General features: G+C 39.6%; 1 protein-coding gene across 2 annotated transcripts in view; it reads right to left on the bottom strand.

Annotated features, from left to right (window-relative positions):
• Abcd1 (ATP binding cassette subfamily D) overlaps positions 1 to 23,143 on the bottom strand; it is a 349,165-nt gene that overhangs the window by 107,599 nt on the left and 218,423 nt on the right. For both annotated transcript variants that reach the window (XM_067140944.2, XM_067140945.2), the window contains one exon: positions 17,288 to 17,465. In XM_067140944.2, the coding sequence (XP_066997045.2) occupies positions 17,288 to 17,465 (178 nt within the window). The remainder of the gene's footprint in view (positions 1 to 17,287; positions 17,466 to 23,143) is intronic.

Raw genomic sequence — 23,143 nt, 5'->3', positions numbered from 1 at the left:
TTTTTTTTTTTTTTTTTTTTTTTGCTGGTTGTTTTACGTCGCACCGACACAGATAGGTCACTTGAAGAAGTGGAAAGGATGGTAGATAAACCACACTGTCATAAAGCAACAGGAATAGATTAAATTATATCTGAAATGGTGAATTACAGATGGAAGGCAGGGATGAAATGGCTTTACAGAAGGTGTTGACTGGAATTTTGGAAGAGAGTATGCATTAATGATTGAGATTAAGTTGGATGAAAACCAGTGTGGTTTCAGACCACAGAGGAGCTGTCAGGATCACATTTTCAGTATGCACCAAATATCTGAAAAAATGCTATGAGAGGAGCAGACAGTTATGTTTATGTTTCATAGATCTAGAGAATGCATATGACAGAGTACTAAAGGAAATTATGCTAACCATATTGAGGGGTTATGGGATTAAGTGCAGATTACACTGTTCAACAATGAAAATGTTAAATAATTTCTGCTGATTCTTATGTATTTGCATGTACCAAATCCAAAAATAAAGCCAGAAATGTTCCATCACCCATCAACTTTTTGTATTATTTAAAAAAAATGTTTTCATGTCTATTGTACAGGGTGGTGAATGAACTGATGAAAAGAATTTTATTTTATTTTATTAAGTCAACAAATGACATATTTGCTTTAGGCAATTGCTGTGCTGCATAGTTGCCAGAGGAGTAGAAGCTTCGCTTAATGAAAGAAGCTAATCCTGCGTGTTATCAGTTGTGAATTAACAAGTACTGTGAATTAGGAGGAGGGTAATGTCTCGCAAATGTGTAAATGATAAACACAATTTTTGCAACATTTGTAGCAAGTTCACTGTAAAAGCACAGAGGTGAAATTTCACTCCTCGAATTAAAAGAGCTTATGAGTGTTATTTTGACAATAAGGCTGCTCGTCCACTGGAAGCGACTAGGCGCAACTATGTGATCAGGCGACTACATAAGTTACGAATTTGGATTTTAAATTGAGACATACCAGATTGTTTTTTTATTATTGGTTGTATGTGAGCACATGTTTTCCAATTGGATCGTGGCTGAAGTTGACCCAATGTATGTGGGATCAAATCTAGTCCCAGTTATATAGGATACTACACAAGCCAATGGTATTTAATAGGTGGACCTTCCTCTACCCTTTGATAGACGACTATACGCAACTGGGGTCTTCCACTGCAGATGACTTTGCACGACTGTCAGTTGACGTCTATATTCTGTACAGGTCTGTATGAGTTTCTGCAGTAGGCGTTGTCAAGTTTTTAAAAGTATTAAAGAAGCTGAACAACAAGCTGTGGCATTATTACATCAACAGCCACAATCAGAAACCAGTGGTGCTCCCACCAGATTTGCTTCACTAGGCAAAAACAGAAGTGTTAATACTGCTTATGTGATCAGAGACAAATTTGTAACATACTTCTATGAACACAAACCGAATAATTGAAAATGTTTAGGTACTGTTTCCACTTAAATGTGCTTTATTAATTTCCTTTCCATTATATATTATAACAGGAACTGCACGTTACCATATTGAAATAATAATAATAATAATAATCATAATAATAATAATAATTTGTTTTATGTCCTACTAATTACCTTTTTATGGTTTTTGGAGACGCCGAGGTATGAGAATTTTGTCCTGCACAAGTTCTTTTAGATACCAGTAAATCTACCGACAAGAGGCTGACTTATTTGAGCACCTTCAAATACCATAGGACTGAACCAGGACCGAACCTGTCAAGTTGGGCTCAGAAGGCCAGCGCTCTACCATCTGAGCTACTCAGCCTGGCATATTATATAAATTAAATAAATAATAATTTAATAAGAGTACTTACCATTATCGACACCCACTTCCTCTGCAACTTTTGACCATGTTTGCGTTATATATTTCGAGAATGACAGCGTTTATCTTTCATAGGGGGTGTTCTTTCACAAAGCGCACATATCAACTTTTCAATATCTACAACCATGACAAATGTTGGTTGATACTGCAGTAATAATAAAAATAATGTTGCATATGACAACAGACAACCAAATCCTTGCAGGAACTGTGGAGTATAGGCAACTACAAGCAGCATATTCCATTCAAGGGGATCTGTCGGTTGTCTCCAGTCGTCGGCTATAGTCGCGTGAACTTGGCTGTTCGAGGTTGCTTGCAGTGGACGAGGTTCCATTACAATCTTCACCTTGGGATCGGTTCCGCTAGTACGCACGTAGTCGCCTGATATTGCAATCGCGCATAGTCGCTTCCATTGGATGAGCAGCCTAAAACTGACCAGAATAAGTTTTGGGCTCTGGACATCTGTTGTGCCAAATGTGTAACACTATTAACTGGCTGGTTAAAAGGGTCCCATCATATTCCTTTTTCAGTTCCTATGATATGACAGGAACCTAAGGATCATATAACAGACTGCTACTCCTACTGTTATATATCCTCTTTAGAATCAGCAATTTGACCAGTGCCTCATGGACCAGGCCTTCCCATACCAACTCCACCAGACGACAGAAATGTAACTGAAGATTTTGAAATTGTTGATGACATTGGTGAATTAGAAGAACAGAATGATCCAGATTTTGTGGAAGGAATTACCATAAACAAATCACATTTTCTACCACAGGAGGAGCTAAATGATTTGATTCATGATCTTGGGTTACCTAAAAGTAAAGCAGTGTTGCTTGCTTCAAGACTGAAAGGCTGGCACCTCATGCAGGATGGCACCAAAATAAGTTCTTTCCATCAACGCCAAAAGGAATTTGAGCATTTATTACTTCTTCCCTGAGAATCTCGGTGCTATCAGCAACAAACATGGTAAGCGTTTCCATCAGGACATTGCTGAAAAGGAAAGACGCTACCAGAGAAAATGGACTCCAAATATGTTGGCAGACTACTGTTGGACACTCAAGAGAGATGTTCCTCCAGCAAAGTACAATCGAAAATATAATTAAAATTCATTTTAGGTACACAAAATGTATTCTAGCTAAGGTGTTCTTTTTCTTCTTTTCTTCATGGGGCCTCTAAATATTAGTTCGTAATTAGCGTCGACCTCTAAAATCTTTTGCTACCATGTTTTTCCTTCATTCCCACCTAGATATACCTGCTCCCTTCACAAAGCTGCAGGTTGTTCTTATTGGTTCTTCTTGGACTTTTTCTTTCTCTTCACCTGGTAGTCCTAGAGTAGAGAGTCTGATTCTACCCAGCGCCTCACATTCGAAAAGTATGTGTTCAGCTGATTCCTCTGCTTCATTGCATTTCCTAGATATATTGTCCCTTATTACTCCAATTCTATGTAGGTGTTCTTTCAGATGGCACTGTCCTGTCAACAGTCCTACTACCTATCTTATATTTTCTCTGCTGAGTTTCAACAGTTCTTTGGTATGCTTCTTGTTTGGTACTTTTATCAGTTCCTTTACAAGCTTGCATCCTGGAGTATTTTTCCAGTTCTCCATTTGTTTTTGTTTTTTGTACCCATTTTCCTATGTAGTGTCGGGCTTGTCCATAGGAAATCCCGCATACAGGTTCTGGGCCTACAAAATGTGTTTCTGCCCCTTTTCTGGCCAGTTTAACTGCCTTTTCATTTCCTTCTATACCTGCATGCCCTGGTACCCATATCTTCAGACAATGTTGTACTTTGAGAGCTTCAGGAGAAGTGAATGGCAATACCAGACAATTCTGGACATTATCCGGACTGCTTCTAGTGTCTTAATGGCCGCTTGGCTGTCCGTAAAAATGAAAATGTTCTTATTCCTATAGTTCATTTTCAGATTTTCTTCAAGACATGTTGTGATAGCTATCACTTCCGCTTGAAAGACTGTAGTGTGTTTGCCCAGGCTCATCTGGATTGATCTCTCAGGTCTTCCCCCGTTGATCCCTCCTCCTGGGCCATCCCAGTCTTTAAGCCCTCAGTCCTCCACACTATATCTTCTTTTTCAGTATTCCATTTGTTGATATCCCAGTCTTTTTTTTTTTACTATCTGGGTCTCAAACAGTTTTTCAAAGTTGTACTTAGGTATCATATGATCAGAAGGCATGTGTAGAACTTACTCTGTTATTACTCTGTTAATTTTGTGTCCTAGATTGGGTCTTTGAGCATTCCAGCACCCTGATTGTGCCAATCTATATCAACTCATTCTAGCCTGTCCTTTTATGAAATTGCATGGTGATGGGAGGTCTAGTAAAGTATTCTGTTAGCGTAGTTCTCATAGCCCCAGTTATGGCTATGCATGCCATTCTCTGTAGGCTATCCAATCTACTGCTGACTTTTCCCTGACTTATTTTCTGCCACCAGATGATTGCAACATAGGTTATCAACGGTCTAATGATCATTGTATACATGCATATTACCACTGATGGTCTTAAGCCCCATGTCTTCCTGATGGCTCTTTTACATGCATACTGCAAGTTCTTGGCCCGGGTCATGTTCCTTTCTGTATGTGGATTCCAGGTTAGATTATTATCTAACACTACACCTAGGTGCGGTGCCTGTTCTTCCATATACATATCTTGCCCAAAGAGCTTCAGTGATCTCTTTCCCTCTAATTTCCTCTTTCTTGTAAAAGGGACCAGAGTTATCTTGTTCGGGTTGACTGATAGTAAGAAGTTATTATATTAATAAAAACCACCTTTCCAATACATGACAATCCTTTATATTTAGGATAAAACCATTAATAGATATTATAATTAGAAATAACTTAATCCAAGGTAGGTCAGGGCCCTGATCCCTGTATATATAACGAAAAAACATCTAATAATACATTGATAAAATATGAATTTTAACAATTTAAAAATAATCAGTAAGATTATTTTATGTCTATTGAAACAAATAGTGACCATTAAAATTGCTTAAAATGCAAGTGGAATGAATGACATGAAGATGTTACAATAATATGCCGTGAGTCATTGTTCGTATAAATCGATGATCATAATAATCTTCACTCGATGGCATTAGACTGCTTGTAATTAAAAACAGTTTCACACATTAGGAGTGAGCTATTGTAATGAATTATGATCTTGTTTCATAGATTAAACATGATGAGGTGTATTGATATCACATGTATTGGTTGAAAACCGAGCTGCACAGATGGATAAAACATCGCCTGGATCGGCATAAAAACCTTAAAAGACTCCCTTACGTTGTATTTCAAACATTATTATTATGTACAGATGGTGTATTATTATTGGGCTTCAAATGGAGAACTACTGATCTTGTAGGTGAAAAACATAAATCGGGGTGTGCGCTGTAAAAAAGAAGAGAAAGAAGAAAATTATATGTGTCAGTTGCAGATCAAATTTGCCCCTGTGTTCGAAGATGTACCTAACACACTCACCCAATTTAGCACACAGGGGCGAAACGCTGGCAACCAGGAATGAGTTAGTTGGAAAATTTATAATGTCCAATAATGGACCATTTATATTGGTACTATAAATTTACTCTCTCAGGACAAATATTTCAGGTTTCCTATGGGAATCAACATCTATATCATCTGATGGCCAAGCAGGCATCAATTTTTGGTAATTAGACAAAGTCTCTCATAGCGCACTGGCACTGCCGGTGGCTCAAAGTAGCCTACGTAGTGGCCTCCACAGTATGCACTAGCCATGCATCTTGGTGGGTGTGCTAGGTACCAACTGATGAGTCCAACTTAGCATACGGGAGCAAAATGTTGGCAACCAGGAATGAGTTAGCTGGAAAATTTATAATGTCCAATAATGGACCATTTATAATGGTATTATAAATTTACTAGGCCTTTGCTGGCAAGATGTAGTGTTTACAGTGCACTATGTCTTCTGGTATGGGCTAGAATAAAACTGTTACTTTCATTGACCCGTCTTGGTCTTATACCTGGCTTTGACAATATGAAAGTGGCTGAGGTATGAGCGACGCTAGTAGTGCCATTCCTTATGCAGCCAGTCCCTGCTATGAATGGTGTGAAAATGTCGCTCATAGGGTCGGTTGTTGCACACATTTCAGTGGGCTTGGCAGACTGATGTGCAATAGCAACTTCTGGCGCAGTGAGGAAAGCAACGGGAAACTACCTCACTCCTCATTTCCCTAGTATGCCTCTTCAGTGTCACCTAGGCCATCTATGACAGCTAATGGTGAACCTGTTGAGGATCCAACCAGCCTTTGGGCTGAATACCCAACATACATACATACATACATACATACATACATAAATTTACTCATTTGGGACAAATATTTCAGGTTCCCTATGGGAATCAACGTATATATCGACAATAATGTAGTCGATTAAATGCCAGTGCTTTGATCTGGGATGCTGCCATGTTGTTTTAAATCTATCCTTCTGGCGGAAGAGTGTATTTGTAATGATAAGATCATATTCAGAACACTTTGTGAGTAGGAGGGTTCCATTGGTGTTGACTTTGCCCACACCTTTACCAATAGTTCCAGGCCACAGTGACGATTCTCTGCCAACCCGAGCATTAAGTCTCATAGCAGAATAAGTTTACCTGACCTGGGTACATTCAACAGGAGTTCATCAAGTTGGTTATAAAATGCTTCCTTTTGATCTTCTTCTGACTTCAAAGTTGGGGCACATGTGCTGATTACCATAGCTCTTTCGTTGTTCTTGTGTTTCAGACGGAGTGTCGTGAGTAGAATTGCCATAAGGTTCAGGATGTAATTCAGGACACCAACATTGACAAGTTCCTACCATAGACGCCGACTCCATGGGAACACCTGCCCCCTTACATATAGTGGTACAGTGACGCAATCGTGTTTTTGCTCCCGTGAAAGTATTTGATATAGTCATCCTTGCCCCCGTGCCTAAGACCAAAAGTTGGCACCTGTGGTTCCAATGAGTGTATCTGGGTAATTCCTCGTGAACTGTCCCATCCATTACCAAATGTCACACTTGTTATATGATGTTAATGTTAAACATCAAATAGAGAAATAATAAGAAATCATACTTTAACTAAAATACCTACTTTTCAGACCCCTCCAAAATTATATAACATTCATTGTTATGTGCATAGATTTTTAAGTAATATATGGAATTATTCATTTCTCAATAACACAAGTAAATGAAAACTAAAAACAGCATTTATTTACCATAGCTTCAAGAAAGAAGAAAGCTGCTAGAGATAAGAACCATGTGGTCCATAGCAGGCACAAACGGTAAGATTCCACCTAGGAGAATGTTCCTCCAAACATATGAGGAGGTACAAAAAAATAAAAATTAAAAAAAAAATAAAAAAAAAAAATTTTTAAAAGCTATATATATATATATATATATATTTATTATTATTTTTTTTTTTACAAAACAACCTTACCCCTTCAAAATACTCTCCATTACAAACAATACATTTGTCCCACCGGTGGTTCCACTGTTTGAAAATATGTTTGTAGTCATCTTTAGAAATGGCTGACAGCTCCTCCCTCGATTTTTTTCTTGACCTCTTCAATGTCGATGATATAGATGTTGATTCCCATAGGGAATCTGAAATTGTCTCTCATAGTGCATTGGCACTGCAGGTGGCTTCAAGTAGCCTACGCAGTGGCCTCCTTGGTATGCACTAGCCATGCGTCTTGGTAGGTGTGCTAGGTACAAACTGATGAGCCCAACCTAGCACACGGGGGTGAAACACTGGCAACCAGGAATGAGTTAGCTGGAAAATTTATAACCTCTTCAATGTCATCAAATCAGTGTCCTTTCATGCTCCTTTTCGTGCGTGGAAATAAGAAAAAGTCGCACAGGTCAGGCGTGGGGCAGCAGAACCTTGCCATTTTTAGCCAAAAACTGTAGCAGAGATGGCTGTATGTGCAGGTGTATTGTCATGGTGGACGAACCAGTCTCCTGTCTGCTACAAATTGGGTCTTTTTTGATGAAAAAAAGTTTGCGAGTTGTTCACTTAAACTTGCCATCATAAAAAAAATGAAACAAGAACAAAACAGCGCTAGCAAAAACAATCACTGCAGATTAACAGAACAAGCCAGGTCGACAACACAGGTGGCACTGAAATGGCAATTTTATTCCAGTTATTTTTGAGTACCCCTTTGTATATGCTAATACTTTCATATCCTTAGTACCATTACATGAGTACAGGGAAGAGCATACACTGCTGGAGGAAAATTGGATGGATGCATGCCGAAACGGGCTAACCATCATTTTTTAAATTGGAGGAAAAAACGACTATCACTGACAGAAAAAGTCAATTGTAGGAGGATAAATTTAACATTTTTTTCTTTTCATCTGAAAGGAGTAGCTTTACTTTTAATATTGGCAAACAACCGTAACCACTTAATTGATAATCACAACAGGGGTGGGACAAATTATGTTTAGATGCAGCCACTTAATCATAATTCAGCCCATTGATGAAAGCTTCCTAAAATGACAGCTGGTTGTCAACAGGGGATAGGTGCTAGGGTACCTGGATATCCCAGCACTTGCTGGGAGGAAATGTTGTAAAACCCAGAGCAAAACCACACTCAGGATAGCTGTTGTCAGCACAGAGATTCGAACCTTGGATCTCTGAATATCGCAGCTCCTCAGTCCTCTCAAGTACTGCGAGTAAATACGCTCAGTTACGGAGGTGAATGGAACACAAAGCACTGGGCTAGAACATGAAAATACCAAGTGCTTTTACTGTTATTCAGCAATAGTATTAACTTTCACACACATTTACAGTTTCCACCCAAGCTTTTCTTTTCCCTCAATTCACCTGTGTATGAGTCCGGCTCCATGGCTAAATGGTTAGCATGCTGGCCTTTGGCCACAGGAGTCCCGGGTTCGATTCCCGGCAGGATCGGAAATTTTAACCATCATTGGTTAATTTCGCTGGCACGGGGGCTGGGTGTATATGTCGTCTTCATCATCATTTCATCCTTATCACAACGCGCAGGTTGCCTACGGGAGTCAAATCAAAAGACCTGCACTTGGTGAGCCGAACATGTCCTCGGACACTCCCGGCACTAAAAGGCATATGCCATATTTTTCTTCCCTCCGTATGTAGTATAACAATCACCACTAAATCTTTCCCTTTCCTGCTTTTCCCTTCCCCAGTTTCTGACATTCTTTTTGTGTGTTCTGCAACTTCAATTGTTCGAACTCTGATTATGTTCACATAAATTATCACCACCTTGAAAAGCAGAAACCATTTTTACTTGGTTTGTAACTAGACAATATGGTTATTAAAAAATAATACATTTCCATGAACACATTCATAATTTACAGTACATTAATTTATTACACTGAATACTCTTCTACGGCAATGCATTATTAAAATGAACATAATATCTGCATTTTTTATTCCATTTTTTTTTTGCTAGGGGCTTTACGTCGCACCGACACAGATAGGTCTTATGGCGACGATGGGATAGGAAAGGCCTAGGAGTTGGAAGGAAGCGGCCGTGGCCTTAATTAAGGTACAGCCCCAGCATTTGCCTGGTGTGAAAATGGGAAACCACGGAAAACCATCTTCAGGGCTGCCGATAGTGGGATTCGAACCTACTATCTCCCGGATGCAAGCTCACAGCCGCGCACCTCTACGCGCACGACCAACTCGCTCGGTTATTCCATTTTTAATAAACATTGTACCAAAACAGACATGTATTATGAACTACCAAATCAGTAAGCCCGATTCTGCAATTCTTTCAAGATGATTTAGATATTCCAAGAACTTCGAAGCCTTGTATTTCCTTATAGGTAATTCCCTGATGGTAGCCCACTTCAGTAAATGTAGTTTATATCATTAACAGTAGGTGGCAGCATCTAACTCAATTTTCACAAATTTGATGGTTAGCCTGTTTTTGCATGCATCCATTCAATTATACTTTTCCTGGCACTTTTGTTTTGTAATACCAAACTTTTTATCAGTTTTAGGAAATACAATCACACTGCAGCTCTAGCAACGATGAGGTCCATAACCTCAAAGAGACTTCTAGACACCGCTGTTTGGTGGACAGCAAGTCCCCTCTGCTACACTGGAATCCAGCGTTATTTACTAGACTTAAAAACACTCAATTTAATTCTTCTCAGTAACACATCATCTAGTTTCCTGTTCCTCTGCTCTAAATTAATTCAATTTTGAAAAATGATACAGAATTTGGAGGTTCTTAAAAGTCACATGTTCCTGTGTCTCCTGGTCTCCATGAGGTACCACACTGTTTAACAGGTCTCAGCAATTTATTCTCCCCCCCCCCCCCCCCATCTCTCTCTCTCTCTCTCTCTCTAAAGCAATAAATCAGTAGATACTGCACCCTGTAACTAGTGCTGGATTTAATATTAGCACATCGCTCCATATGAGAATTCTCTTTCCGCTGCAAATGTTGTTCTTGCTGCTACAAGATCAGAAAATAGTGGCAACCAGTGGAGAGCCGTGAGCATATCCACTCACACTGCACATAAGGGTTACCTTAGCAGTATTAATAATGTTTTGATGTGCAAGCTCTAAGGAAAATTTGGCTATGTTTAATTGCTCAAAAAGAAATATTTGTTAGCTATGATGTTATGGCATAAACACCGTCCTGTTTCCAAGTAATGCTGTTCGTGGCAGGAATATACAGATGACAGAGTTAGTGCCCTAGGAAACTACTGTTACGTGCCAGCCCTGTTGTAGGCTCCTTCGGTGTTTCCTGGAAGACTGCCTAAGCCAGGCCGGGCAGGCTGCAGACTCTCCCTCCATTGTTCTCTTTATCTGGTTTTCCCGTGCACTTTCTAGAACATGAAGTGAGAATGTTTCATCTCTCGCAGTGCCCAGAAGATTCTAGTACTCCATCATCAGAATATAAAAAGGAGACTAGCTGCGAAGTCAGTAGGTAAAGGGAGTAATGGGTGTGGGACGGCAGTAGCGCAGGCTGTCATCAGTGTCGCACCAGAGTCAGAATATCATCATGTACTGATTGGAGTACTGTGTGTGTACTGGCGTGTGGTCAGAAATGGGACTGGGATGCCAGTAGTGCTTGGCTATCGTCAGTGTCAATTGGATTCTCAGTATCGTTATGTACCGAGTGGAGTACTGTGCGTACTGCTATGGAATACTCTGTGTGTACTACCGTGGACTGTAGACCGACTTGGAGTCGGTGTGTGGAACATTGGTATCAGTAGAGTTGGAGCAGAGTTTACTGTCATGGTTCTGAGGATTATTGTAGTGCAGTTCTTACAAAATTTTTCTGTTATGTGACAGCTGTTTTTAACTGCCAGTGTTCAGTAGTAGTTCACTGCATGAAGTAGCCACAGGAATTGACTATGTTGACTGTGTGAGTTATCGGCTTCATCTGGAGTCGAGCCAGGGAACAGCCATCGTGTATTGTGGAGGTCAGCAGCCCTGTGTTCAAACATGTCCATGTGCAGCTGTTGAGTGGAGTGATGCGAGCATGCAGAGCCAACATGAAAGCGAAAGGTGGGCTTTCAATCAGGATTACCATCATTCAGTACAACCGGTGAGCCCGACTACCTACTGTGAGGTTGTCAGAGACTTTGTAAAGACAACAATTAATGAAGTGTGGTCTTTCGTGGTTAAATAGAATTTTGCACATATGTGTGTATTAACTGGTCATCCTAGAATTAAATTAGATCAATAAAACAGACAGTGTGTTATTCGTAACATTATTAAGTAAATTTAATATATCTGGATGAGATATGAACATTCCATAAAGTTTCATATGGTATCCAACAAGTACTCAAAGTGAAGAAAAACCCAAAATCCATATGGTTAAAATGAAGAATGCCAAGTTTGAAATCCTTGTGTTTAGCACAACACAAGACAACGTGTGGGTAGAGTTTGCATCCCTATTCAGCACACCAAGGATGGATGCATAAATATCCCCTCTACCTGAAAAACTGAGCCACTTCACCAGCCTAACTGAAGCAGTGTCCACACCACTTTAACCCTAGAACACTAACACATCGTAATTTTTATTAGGCAGTTTGGCAACATAAACTGATGCTCCAAAACGGGAAGTCGTCAAGCACTGAATGCCTGGCTACCTTCAGCTGGAAGCAAGCTGTGCTGTTGAACATGTTCATCCATGAATCCAGTTGTTTTGAAAGTAGTATTTTATCAGTGTAATCGTAAAAAATTAATGACATGTTAGTATTACTGTAAGTTTTTTTGTTTGCGACTGAAATGAGGTTTCCTTCACTTCTGTGTAGCGTCGCAAATAGAATAGAATGCTAATCAACTCCAAGTTCTTCCCAAGAAATTATGGCAAGGAATTCTATCACTTCTGCAGAAACAGACGCAATGTCATCAAAATTGATTTAAGACAGTGACACAGGACAGAACAGTGGTAGCTCAAGTGACAAAGCAAATTCTGAAACTGTTTCAACACACAGTCTTCAACTCAATCAAGACTGAATGTGTGGTGCAGAGCTGTTTCATGCTTTACATGAAGTCTTCTGAAAATAGGGAACTTGAAACCTGCCGCTACATGAGTATTTGTGGCTAGTTTTCATGAATTTCAAGATAGTGGTTCGGACGATGAATACATACTGTCTGACTATAGTTGTGAAACGTTCATTGACAATAAACCTGCTGTCAAGAAGAGGTATATTGCTCAGTCATCTAGTATATTTCCAGATGGTGCAGATAACGTGAAGAATGCCCGCAACAAATTCACGTGAAAATAATCTGCAAGCTGGCCTCCTTAGTCCAAGTCATGCTGCAGTAATCTTACCTTCAAAATAGTATTTCAGGGGCAACAATGGCCACCGGAAGAACCCAGTACCACATTCTCTGGCAACCAGAACAGCTAGAAGGAATAGTGTGAATTTCATTCAAGGCCATAAAGGGCAAACAGGAGAAGCTTTAAATCCAGTCGACTGTTCTTCATTATTTATAAATTATATAACATGTGTAACATTGTTACACATACCAATGAAGAAATGTGAAGAAAGCAAACTAAGTACTAAAAGTTAAGTGCAACTACATCCGAAAGTTGTCTTGAGAAGGTGAGAGGCATAGCTGAACTATTGATTTTAACTGCTGAACTCAATCTTCTACCAACTGATGAAATGTTTGTGTGGTTCTGTGTACAAAGCAACTTGCAGCAAGGACGGATTCGAGTTCTTATTACACAGCATGCATTTAGATTATAACAACCGCCAGCAGAATGATCCCTTTGTACACATAAGATATGGAATATACACACTGCAAATTGTTCCGGTTACTGCACTCCTGGTTTGTACGTTACAGTTATTGAGCAGCTGCCGGTCTTCTGAGGTCGCTGGAAATTTTGTATGCACATTCCAAACTAGCCAGTGAAGTATGGAATAAAGTTAGTAATGGTGTGCGATGTGGCTACATGATAAATGCTGTTCCGTATTTGGGAAAGGGAACAACTGTTGGTGGGATTCCACTCTGAGTTTTTTGTCAAACAACTTACAAAACCAATTCATGGGAGCAACAGAAATGTGACGACATATTGGTTCACATCCGTTCCTTTGGCAGATGAGTTACTCAATGAAACCTACAAACTAACCACTGTAGGAACTCTGACAGTGGAGAACTACTACAATCATTATCTCTTCATACTTGTTCATAAAATCACCAATTCATAATCAATGACAAGTTTTTGCAACATACGAGGGTGAATCAAAAAGTAAGTCATACTAGCTCGCTTCTATGGGCTAAATGGTTCATCTCGCCCAGGCATTGTAAAGTGTTGTAAGGACTTTGACGCCGGACACACGGATCTCGCGGACGAATTTTGCGCAGGCAGGTCCGCAACGTCCAGTACCGTTGCAAATGTTGACCATGTGGACAGGAGCATACCAGGTGTATGCATAAGTTTTTGCCATTTTTTGTGGTAAAGAAAACACATCATTTTCAAGGGAAATTCACTTTTTGTTTATTCAAAATATCAGACATCGGCTTCTACACACTTTGCCCATCTTTCAGGTAAGTTATGAATACCATTCCAGAAAAACTGCTTGTTTTTTGCGGCAAACCATTTGTCGAGCCATTATCCAACTTCCTTGAAATTGCTGAAGTGCTGCTCTGCGAGCGCGTGTCCCAACGAGTGAGAGATGGCGCCAGGTTCGGGGAGTACGGAGGGTGCGGAAGGATGTCCCATCCAAGTGATTTCAAGGTGTCTTTCACTGATTTTGCCTTGTGAGACGGTGCATTGTCGTATAACAAAATCCCTTTGCCATGTCCGCTGGCCCATTCTGGTCGTCTTTCAATCAATGCGTGGTTTAAAATAAACATTTGTTACTATCAAAGGGTAGAGAAGGGTCCACCTATTCAATACCTTTAGCTTGTATAGTGTCCTATATAATTGGGACTAGTTTCGACCCTATATATACTGGATCATCTTCAGCCACGATCCAATTGGAAAAAACATATGCTCATATACAACCAATAATAAAGTAAACAATCTGGTACGTCTCAATTTACAATCCAAATTCACAACATTGATGGAGGCCGACAACACATCCAAAATTGAAATCAAATGACACATCAAAACTACTGCAGTTGGTGCTGAACTATGTCGTCGCTCCTACAGCAACCAAACGTTCCTGAGTTGACCTACAAGTTGTCATTCCCCATCTGTATAGACGAGCCACTTGGTTTATACATTATGTTTTGTACAATAGTCATATGGGTAATGGTTTTTTGAACGGGAACATTCGTAACTTGAATAGGTATTCCTTTTCATCAGATGTTGTGATCTGTTGTTTAACTTGGTCTGAAGTGAATGTCTGAAAAGAAAATCTTTGAAGTAAATTATTAAGAAAAGGAGGGAAGCTAGAAGATCAAGATTAATAATACAGCTATATGAGATTCACCTCTATGTTCCTCGTAAATTGTGTGCATTTGGTATGGACACCAACACTAGATTGACTGATGAGATTGAACAGGAGTATAGTTTATGATGGCAGGGGTTAGAGGAGGGATGTATGAGGAGTGGAGGGTTGGCAATAGCATGGTGCATTAACAGTTTCGCCAGGCTTCAAGAGTTCGTAATACACAATACCCCCCTGGACCCACAAAAAACAAAGCATGGTCTTCTTGCCGAAGTGATTTGGCCTTGGTGTTGAAGGACCGGCTTTGCCAGGTGACAGCTACGATTTTCTCCTCTTCGGGTTTTCAAAATAAATAAATTTTTCGTCATCCGTCGCAATTCGGTACAGAAATGATTTTCTTTCGTGGCGTTGAAGCAGCATTTCACAAGTGACTTTACGATTTTCAATTTGCTGTTCATTCAAATCCATGTGGAAACTATTTACAAAGTTTACCGCTCTTCCACACTGCTCGTAAACATCTGCTGATTGTTTCCTGTGGCACATTTAATGCTTGTGCCAATTGGTGTTGAGTTCGATTTGGGTCATCATCCAGTAATGCCTGCTCTTCTTCGCACTTTTGTGGTCTACCAGAGCGCGCACTGTCTTTCACATTGAAATCACCACACGTTTAAATTATCGAAACTATGTCTCACATATTCCACGATGGAGCATGTTCAACATAGGTTTCTACCAGCAAACGATGGCTTTCCACAGCCTTTTTCTTTTGATTAAATAAGAAAAGCAATGCGTGCCACAAATGTTCTTTTTCAGGCACAAACGTTGACATGGTCACTGAACGATACAACACAGATGCTAGTGTTTGGCGGACTCAAGTTGTTTGTGTTTGTAGGTTAACGTCAGGCGACAAACTGATGTATATGCCAAATTCATATGCTGCATACTGTTCGCTGGTGCCATCTCTTAGTGAAACCGGAAACGACTTATGCATACACCTGGTAAGTAGAACCTGTGACAAAGTTCAGTGAATAGTCCTGTACTATCAACATAGATGAACAATGCAAGACAGTGGCCTTACTGTCCTTCAAAATAGTCCCCTCCCATAACTATGCACTGCTGAGATCTGTGATACATGTCCTGGAAACTTTGCAAGAAGGCTTCCTTTGGGATGGTGTTCATAAGCCTCATCACATTTCTTTAAATGTCAGGAATATCATCAAACGTCTTTCCTTTCAAAGCGAGTTTGAGTTGTGCAAATAGAAAGATGTCTTAGGATTGAGATGTGGCGAGTATGGAGGATGTTCAAGTTGCACCATCCCCTTTTTTGCCATGAACTGCTTGACGATATTAGCTGTGTGTGGGTGAGCATTCTCATGGACAAAAAAACCATGAACCTTGTTGTGCATACTGGGGTTGTACCCTGCATAGACGTGCATGAAATCCCATTAAATCTATGCCAAACATTTTAAGACATGTCATGAATTTTAAGGTTGCCTATTTTCCGAAAACAGCTGAAGATGACGCAAGTACGCGTTGAAACTAGTCCTGTGAAATTTAATATGTTGTAATTGAATAACAGCATTAAAATTGTATTGAATAGGTGGAAATATCAAGTTTATTTATTGTAATTCTTGGTTCAATACGGAAAAATGAAATTTCTTACGTTAACAGATAGGTCTTATGGCGACGATGGGATAGGAAAGGCCTAGGAATTGGAAGGAAGCGGCCGTGGCCTTAATTAAGGTACAGCCCCGGCATTTGCCTGGTGTGAAAATGGGAAACCACGGAAAACCATCTTCAGGGCTGCCGACAGTGGGGCCCGAACCCACTATCTCCCGATTACTGGATACTGGCCGCACTTAAGCGACTGCAGCTATTGAGCTCGGTCAACCTGTGAAAACAGGGCCTGTCAATACGATTGATTATACAATTAGTATAGACTGCTTACTAATTGAATTCATTCCATCATTGTACATGTTGAGAAAATAGGTCTATTCTCTTCTTAAGCAATAATAAAAGAATACTGCAAAATCCCTAAGGAGATGCTTAAATTTACAAAACATAAAACCTCAAAATATAAAATCTACTTTAAAAAACATTAAAATCTCTACAGTTTTATTTCTTGTCATTGTCTGAAACATACCTTTATTTTCTTTCTTGAGAAAAATTGTTCAATATTAAAACCTATCACTTGTACAAATAGAGTACTATTCACTGGGTACAGCATTCCAGTTTTTGAGCTGTGTTGAATGCTATTGTCTAAAACTGTTGAGGCATTCACATTTTTTTTTATTAACCAAAAACAAGTTAAAAGTGCCCTGTTTGTGTTTGACAAGCATATCCCTTCTTCTTATTCAAGGAACTGATATGGTGAAGTGAAAAGATGTGAACTGTATGCCAGCCCTGAAAGAAATAATCTTATCAGTGTCAAAAAAAGTAGCTTTGCGAGACAACTGGAACTGTATGGTTCCCAGGGTACTAAAAGCACCTCACCATTGCATAACAACATAGATTACAATACTAGGAAAGAATGCAAAACATTAGGTTATGAATCTACTGAGTTCTCCATAGAGTTGTCTTCTTACCTTTAGGAATAGGCTGACCATCTCTAAATTCTATCTTGAAGCTTGAAGCATCATTCTTGGCCATTTTACTCTCAGAGACTGTAACCATTGTGCGACAGTATTTTCCTTTGCTGACATCTTCAAACACATCCAGCATATCGCCAACTCGAGAAGTATAACCAGCCAATTCAACTATTTCCTTGAAACACATTAAATATGAAATAAAAATAAGATTTACAGTTTTGAACAGCTACAGTAATATCTGTAAGTTTGATGCAGAGAAAGTTAAAATAATCTTATGAAGCACTGCACTATATGAAGAAATTCATAATTACGATGATCAAATGTTCTACTATGTATTAAAATACCAACACATCTCCAAGGAAACCCCACCCACATCATGGGAGATGGGTGTCACAAAGTAAAAGACTGCCTGTAGGGGTGAAGTACATTGGGGATTAGAAATGCCCCAGGACTGCCTGTAGGGGTGAAGTACATTGGGAATTAGGAATGCCCCAGAACTGCTATGGTAACTATGAAGACTTTACACAAACCCCAAAAAGTTATGGCTAATGGGACTCTGGTGAACATAAACCATGTATTGTAAAATATATTCCAAGCTTAATAAAATGTCAACGTGTGTGTGTGTGTGTGTGTGTCAAATCAAAAAGTAAGTTACATTTCCAAGTTATTATGGCCATTTATGAAACCACCTACACAAAGGCATCATGACTATGATCCAACATACAACGTAAGTTCACTTTTCCGCACGGTCCCCAAGAGACTGAAAACATTTCTCGGAACGGTCAACCAACTTGTCGATTCACCTCCTCATCGTTTTGGAATTAAGGAAAAGTGGCAGGAAAAATTGAGCGCCGTTGAGATTTTGTTGCACAATAATGCAACGCCTCATACGGCCCGTCAAACGTTCGAACTGCTGCAGCAATTCAAGTGGGAGGTATGGCATTATACTTCATACAGTCCAGACTTAGCGCCATGCGATTATCATGTGTTTGATAAGCTGAATAAGGATCTTGGACGAGTTACATAGCGCTGGAGGTGATTTCTACGCATCTGGAATCAAAAAGTTGGTTGAACGTTCCGAGAAATGTTTGCAGTCTCTTGAGGACTATGTGGAAAAGTGAACTTACATTGTATGTTGATCTGATGCCTATGTGTAGGTGGTTTCATAAATGGCCATAACTTGTAAGTGTAACTTACTTTTTGATTCGCCCTTGTATATATAGACATGCAGACATATATACATACATATATATATACTAGACCTGATGTTAGGCCCCTTTAAACAAGAAGCATCATCATCATCATCAAAAAAGTTTGCAATCAACTTAAGAAACCTCCAGTTCTTGTTATTTAATAGGCAGCACATTTGTGAAATTTCAACAGACATATATTTTAAACCACGATACAAGCATAGGTATCCATTATACACGAACTGACACACAATAAACCAATTTATACTTCAGGTAATGGAAAAAATGTCTTTCAGAGCTACTCTGTTTAAACTCTGCGCTCATCGATGAGTCCTCTTTTTGCTTTGATTACTGCTTGACAAATAAGGGGTATTCTTCCAGTTGAAGTTCCCCGTGCTTGTAAAAGGCATTGGCAGAGATCTTCATAGCCATTGACAGAAGATGGTTATGCCTTATGGTCCAGTTCATCCCACAATGTGATGACTGACGAATTGGGTGACTAGTTTCTAGGTCATTACTTGTAGAACTCCTGATCATTCTTTGTTTCTAACGTACAGTACTTCCCGCACAACTTTGATGTGACTTTCGGGTAACTGTCCTGCTGCAGAACAAACCCTCTTCCAATAAGTTGAGTTCCAATGGAACTCCATCCTCGATAGAATGTGAAGGTACTGCTCCTTCCTCAAGAAACTTTCCACTCTCACCTAATTGTTACTGAAATAACCCCAAACCATAATACTACCAGCCCCGATCTTCCACAGGTGGTGTTAGGCAGCCTTCTAGCATTCTTTCTTCTGGACAACTGCAGATATACTGACGATTTCTGCCAAACTTTTCAAATTTTGACTCATCAGTCCATAGCACAAAGTTTCACTGGTCAATCGTCCAATCCTTGTATTGTCTGACCCACCAAAATCTCTGAAATTGATGTCTGTATGTTAAAAGGGGCTTTTTGGCAGATACACGTTCGCACAACCCAACATCACAAAAACAATATTTTACAGTTGACACACACTAGTTCTGTTAATTTCAGCACAGAAGTCAGCACCTGTAAGCCTTTTTTTTCCTGCTTAAAATCACAATGTGTTTACGTTCAGCAGTCGATGTTCCTCTAGGACATGCACTACGCGAGTGCCTGTCTCTTGTCTTCGCTTCAACATGGAGTAAACGCCAAATTCACAAATCAGTAATTTTGCGGCAATATGATGATTCAACCAACCGTCTTGTAGACGCACGCTATAGCATGCTTTTTTTCACTTATGCCAACTTTTTTTTCTCTCTCCATTTCTGAAGAGTCTTTATCCTGCAAAAACTGGAGCAGTACTGAAGAGAAGTCAGTGTTGGAAAACAGTATAAATCAACAGACACATTTAAAAAGGACAGGAAGTATTTTGTATTACAGCTAACAATAGATAGTTTCAACAACAGAGTCTTTTAAGGTTTGTAAATTCTTTGGTACAGCAATATAACAGAATCTAGATTGACGTTTGGTACACACAGATTGAAGATTATATTACAAGTATAACTCTCCAGATATCTACATATAACCTAAATAATAATAAAATATATTTTAGTTGCAATACATCAGAATGGAAATCCTCCATGGCTCAGACGGCAGCGCGTCGGCCTCTCACCGCTGGATACCGTGGTTCAAATCCCGGTCACTCCATGTGAGATTTGCGCTGGACAAAGCGGAGGCGGGATAGGTTTTCCTCCGGGTACTTCGGTTTTCCCTGTCATCTTTCATTCCAGCAACGCTCTCCATTCTCATTTCATAGCATTAATAAATCACTTTGGGAGTGGTGACCCCATCGTACTAATAGCCTATATCTGCTTCATTCATTACATCCCTGACCTGGTCATTGACTGGAAAACAGGTTGTAGGTTTTCATTTTCACATCAGAATGGACAGACCCCCAAAGCAGGAAATAGATCAGAAATGCAATAAATCTAGATTAAGAATGAGTTTCAAGAATACATAGGAAATTTCAGAGGTGAGTTTAAACTTCCTGATGCTAGTGTAAATAAGTTACATAAGTTGAACCAGTGGTCTCCAAGGTCTTCATAAGCCACTGGAAGAATCTTTAGTCAAATAAATATCATTTTGATTTTTGACACTTCCCGACAAAATCTGAGTAGACACTTAGATGGAAAAATCAACATTAAACTTTGTATACCTCATACTGTGCCAAGATCTCTCGTAATAAAATATTACTTGTCTTACTTTTAAATGTTCTAATATCCAATACTCACTTTGTAGATAAACTTGCATAGTTCTATTATGCAAGGAAAGTGACAAAGTAAATTATGAAATAGATTACTGGGTGTAAATAGAGTCAGATCTTCCTTTGAAATCACAAACAGCAGTATTCCAAAAGGTACCATTTTGGGACCTTTTATCTATCTACCATATGTCAATGAAATGCCCGAACTTGTAAACGCCACCACTGTATCCTATGCAGATGACATTATTATTATTTGGGGAAAAGATAGGGAATCAACGGTACAAAATCTTAATGCCTTCCTAAAACATATTCAACAGATTTTTCACTTCCAATTTCCTTATGGTGAATCCTAACAAAAATAATTACGTGAACTTTAATTTTAAAACGGGTTGCAAGATGATAAGTATTCAGCTAAATGACACTTACCTTCAACAGATTCTACCAAATTCTTATACATTGTTCTAGACAGACATATGTTTTCGAAGAATCATGTTAATTATGTTTGTGAAACATTAACATCTGGAATATTCTTATTACGTAGGTTGTCAAGAACTGCAGATATAACTGTATTACTGAAAGTGTACTATGGAGCAATATACCCTCACTGGAGCTATGAGATAGCTGTCCGGGGTTGTGGGGCAAATTAATATTTTGAACAATTCTATAAAAGAAAGCTTTAATACTAGAACCACGGCTGGATCACTTATGAAACACCTCTCTTTTCTGTGATTGTTAATGAATGGATGGGGATTTGGTAACTAAAGAATATATTGGTACATGCGCTCGATAATTTATTTGAAATTTAGAATATTAAGAATACAAATAAGGAACATTTGGACAATTGTGAAACTTAATTGATGAATGTCAACGATGTACAGTAGGCTGCAAATAGTTTCTTTGCAGGAATGGCATTTTACACGATACACGTTAAGCACACACAATACTCCTTGGCTGCACACTTGCTGTAAATAGTCATTTTGCAGGAATGGCACTTCACAAACGATTTGTTTCCTTTGCAATTGGACTTTACCTGGCAATGCGTGCGCTTTTTCTGTCTCTCAGGAATCTCACCTGGAATAATGGTGCAGGCATTTGCAATCCTAGTTGGTGCATATTTCTCAGCAAGCTCTTCACCCAGCTGCAGAATGAAGTCCCTGCATTTCAGTTTCTTTCCATTCAGTGCATTATACACTACCCAGGCATTTATTCCTGCCAAATCCAGCAAGTTGTAGAACGCATGAACTGGCCAGCACCTGGATGGTGTCTTGGTTGTATATTTGCGAGCCATTTGATCGACCACATCTACTCCATATTTTGTGTCGTCATAAAATGTGACTGTGTCTGGGTTGTTCTTATTGTTACAAGGCTCTATTTTCACATCAGGATGCATAGTGCTGAGAACGAGAACTTTTTTTTTTTTCCTTCCCCCCCCCCCCCCCCTAAAAGACTGTCAATGACATATGTTTTTCAGCAGCACTGTGCTGTGCAAATTGTGTTTTGCCGTTTTTCACACATACTGGTACTTCCCTGCAAGCCTTGTTCAAGGTACCAACAAGACTCGTTGCATTTGATTTCAATGTTTCAGAAAGAGATAAAGAGGTGAAGAAATTGTTACATGTGACATTTCTTCCCTACTTCATATAAGGTTCCATGAACTTCTTTACTACAAAATCACCAAGGCGCTCATTATTTGGCCTAGCATCATCTTTTCCAAGATACGGGAAAGCGTTCACGACATATTTGGAATCTTTGTCTACCGCCATCCAATACTTCTGCCCATAAGAGAAGAAATTTGCAAAGAATCTAAATTATAGTCCACAAATTACGAAATGAAAGTTTACAAATGCATACCTGCTCTATCAGGATTTGCTACAACTTCAAATGGCATGACATCATCTTCTGATGACTAATCTGAAGGTACGAACCGTGATCCTTCAGAAGAAAAATCCAAGGGTTCCCCTTCAGATTCCTCATCAGAAATATCATTTATGGCATCAATAATATTTTGTTCAGTAGTAAGTCGTTGCCTACCCCATGCTCTGGTACCTTGACGTGGTGGGGAGGCTTGCGTGCCTCAGTGATCCCGAGAGCGATGCCGGCGGGAGCTTCGGCTCCTGGCAGGGTCACCCTTGCCGGTAAGGTCGAGGATGAGGGGCCAGACTAAATGACAGACCTTCAGCTGTAGGTCCTGAAGGAAGAAAATCTTTGTCTCAGGGAGTAGGGAATGAGAACACCGCGGGGCAGCCCCCTCACTGCCCTATAGGCACTGTGGGCCCATATCTCACATGCCCGAAATAATTCTCATGAAAAGTCAAAACGAGAGATACACCGGACTGCTGAACCCGATGGCAACATGGCGAGGAAAAAGGATTATGAGATTTGGAACATGGAATATAAGAGGATTAGCTGGAAAGGAGAATGAATTAGTGGCAGAATTC

Source organism: Anabrus simplex, chromosome 2 (assembly GCF_040414725.1).
Source record: "Anabrus simplex isolate iqAnaSimp1 chromosome 2, ASM4041472v1, whole genome shotgun sequence".
In the NCBI taxonomy this organism is placed as follows: Eukaryota; Metazoa; Arthropoda; class Insecta; order Orthoptera; family Tettigoniidae; genus Anabrus; species Anabrus simplex.
This window is presented reverse-complemented; position numbering and strand designations above follow the sequence as displayed.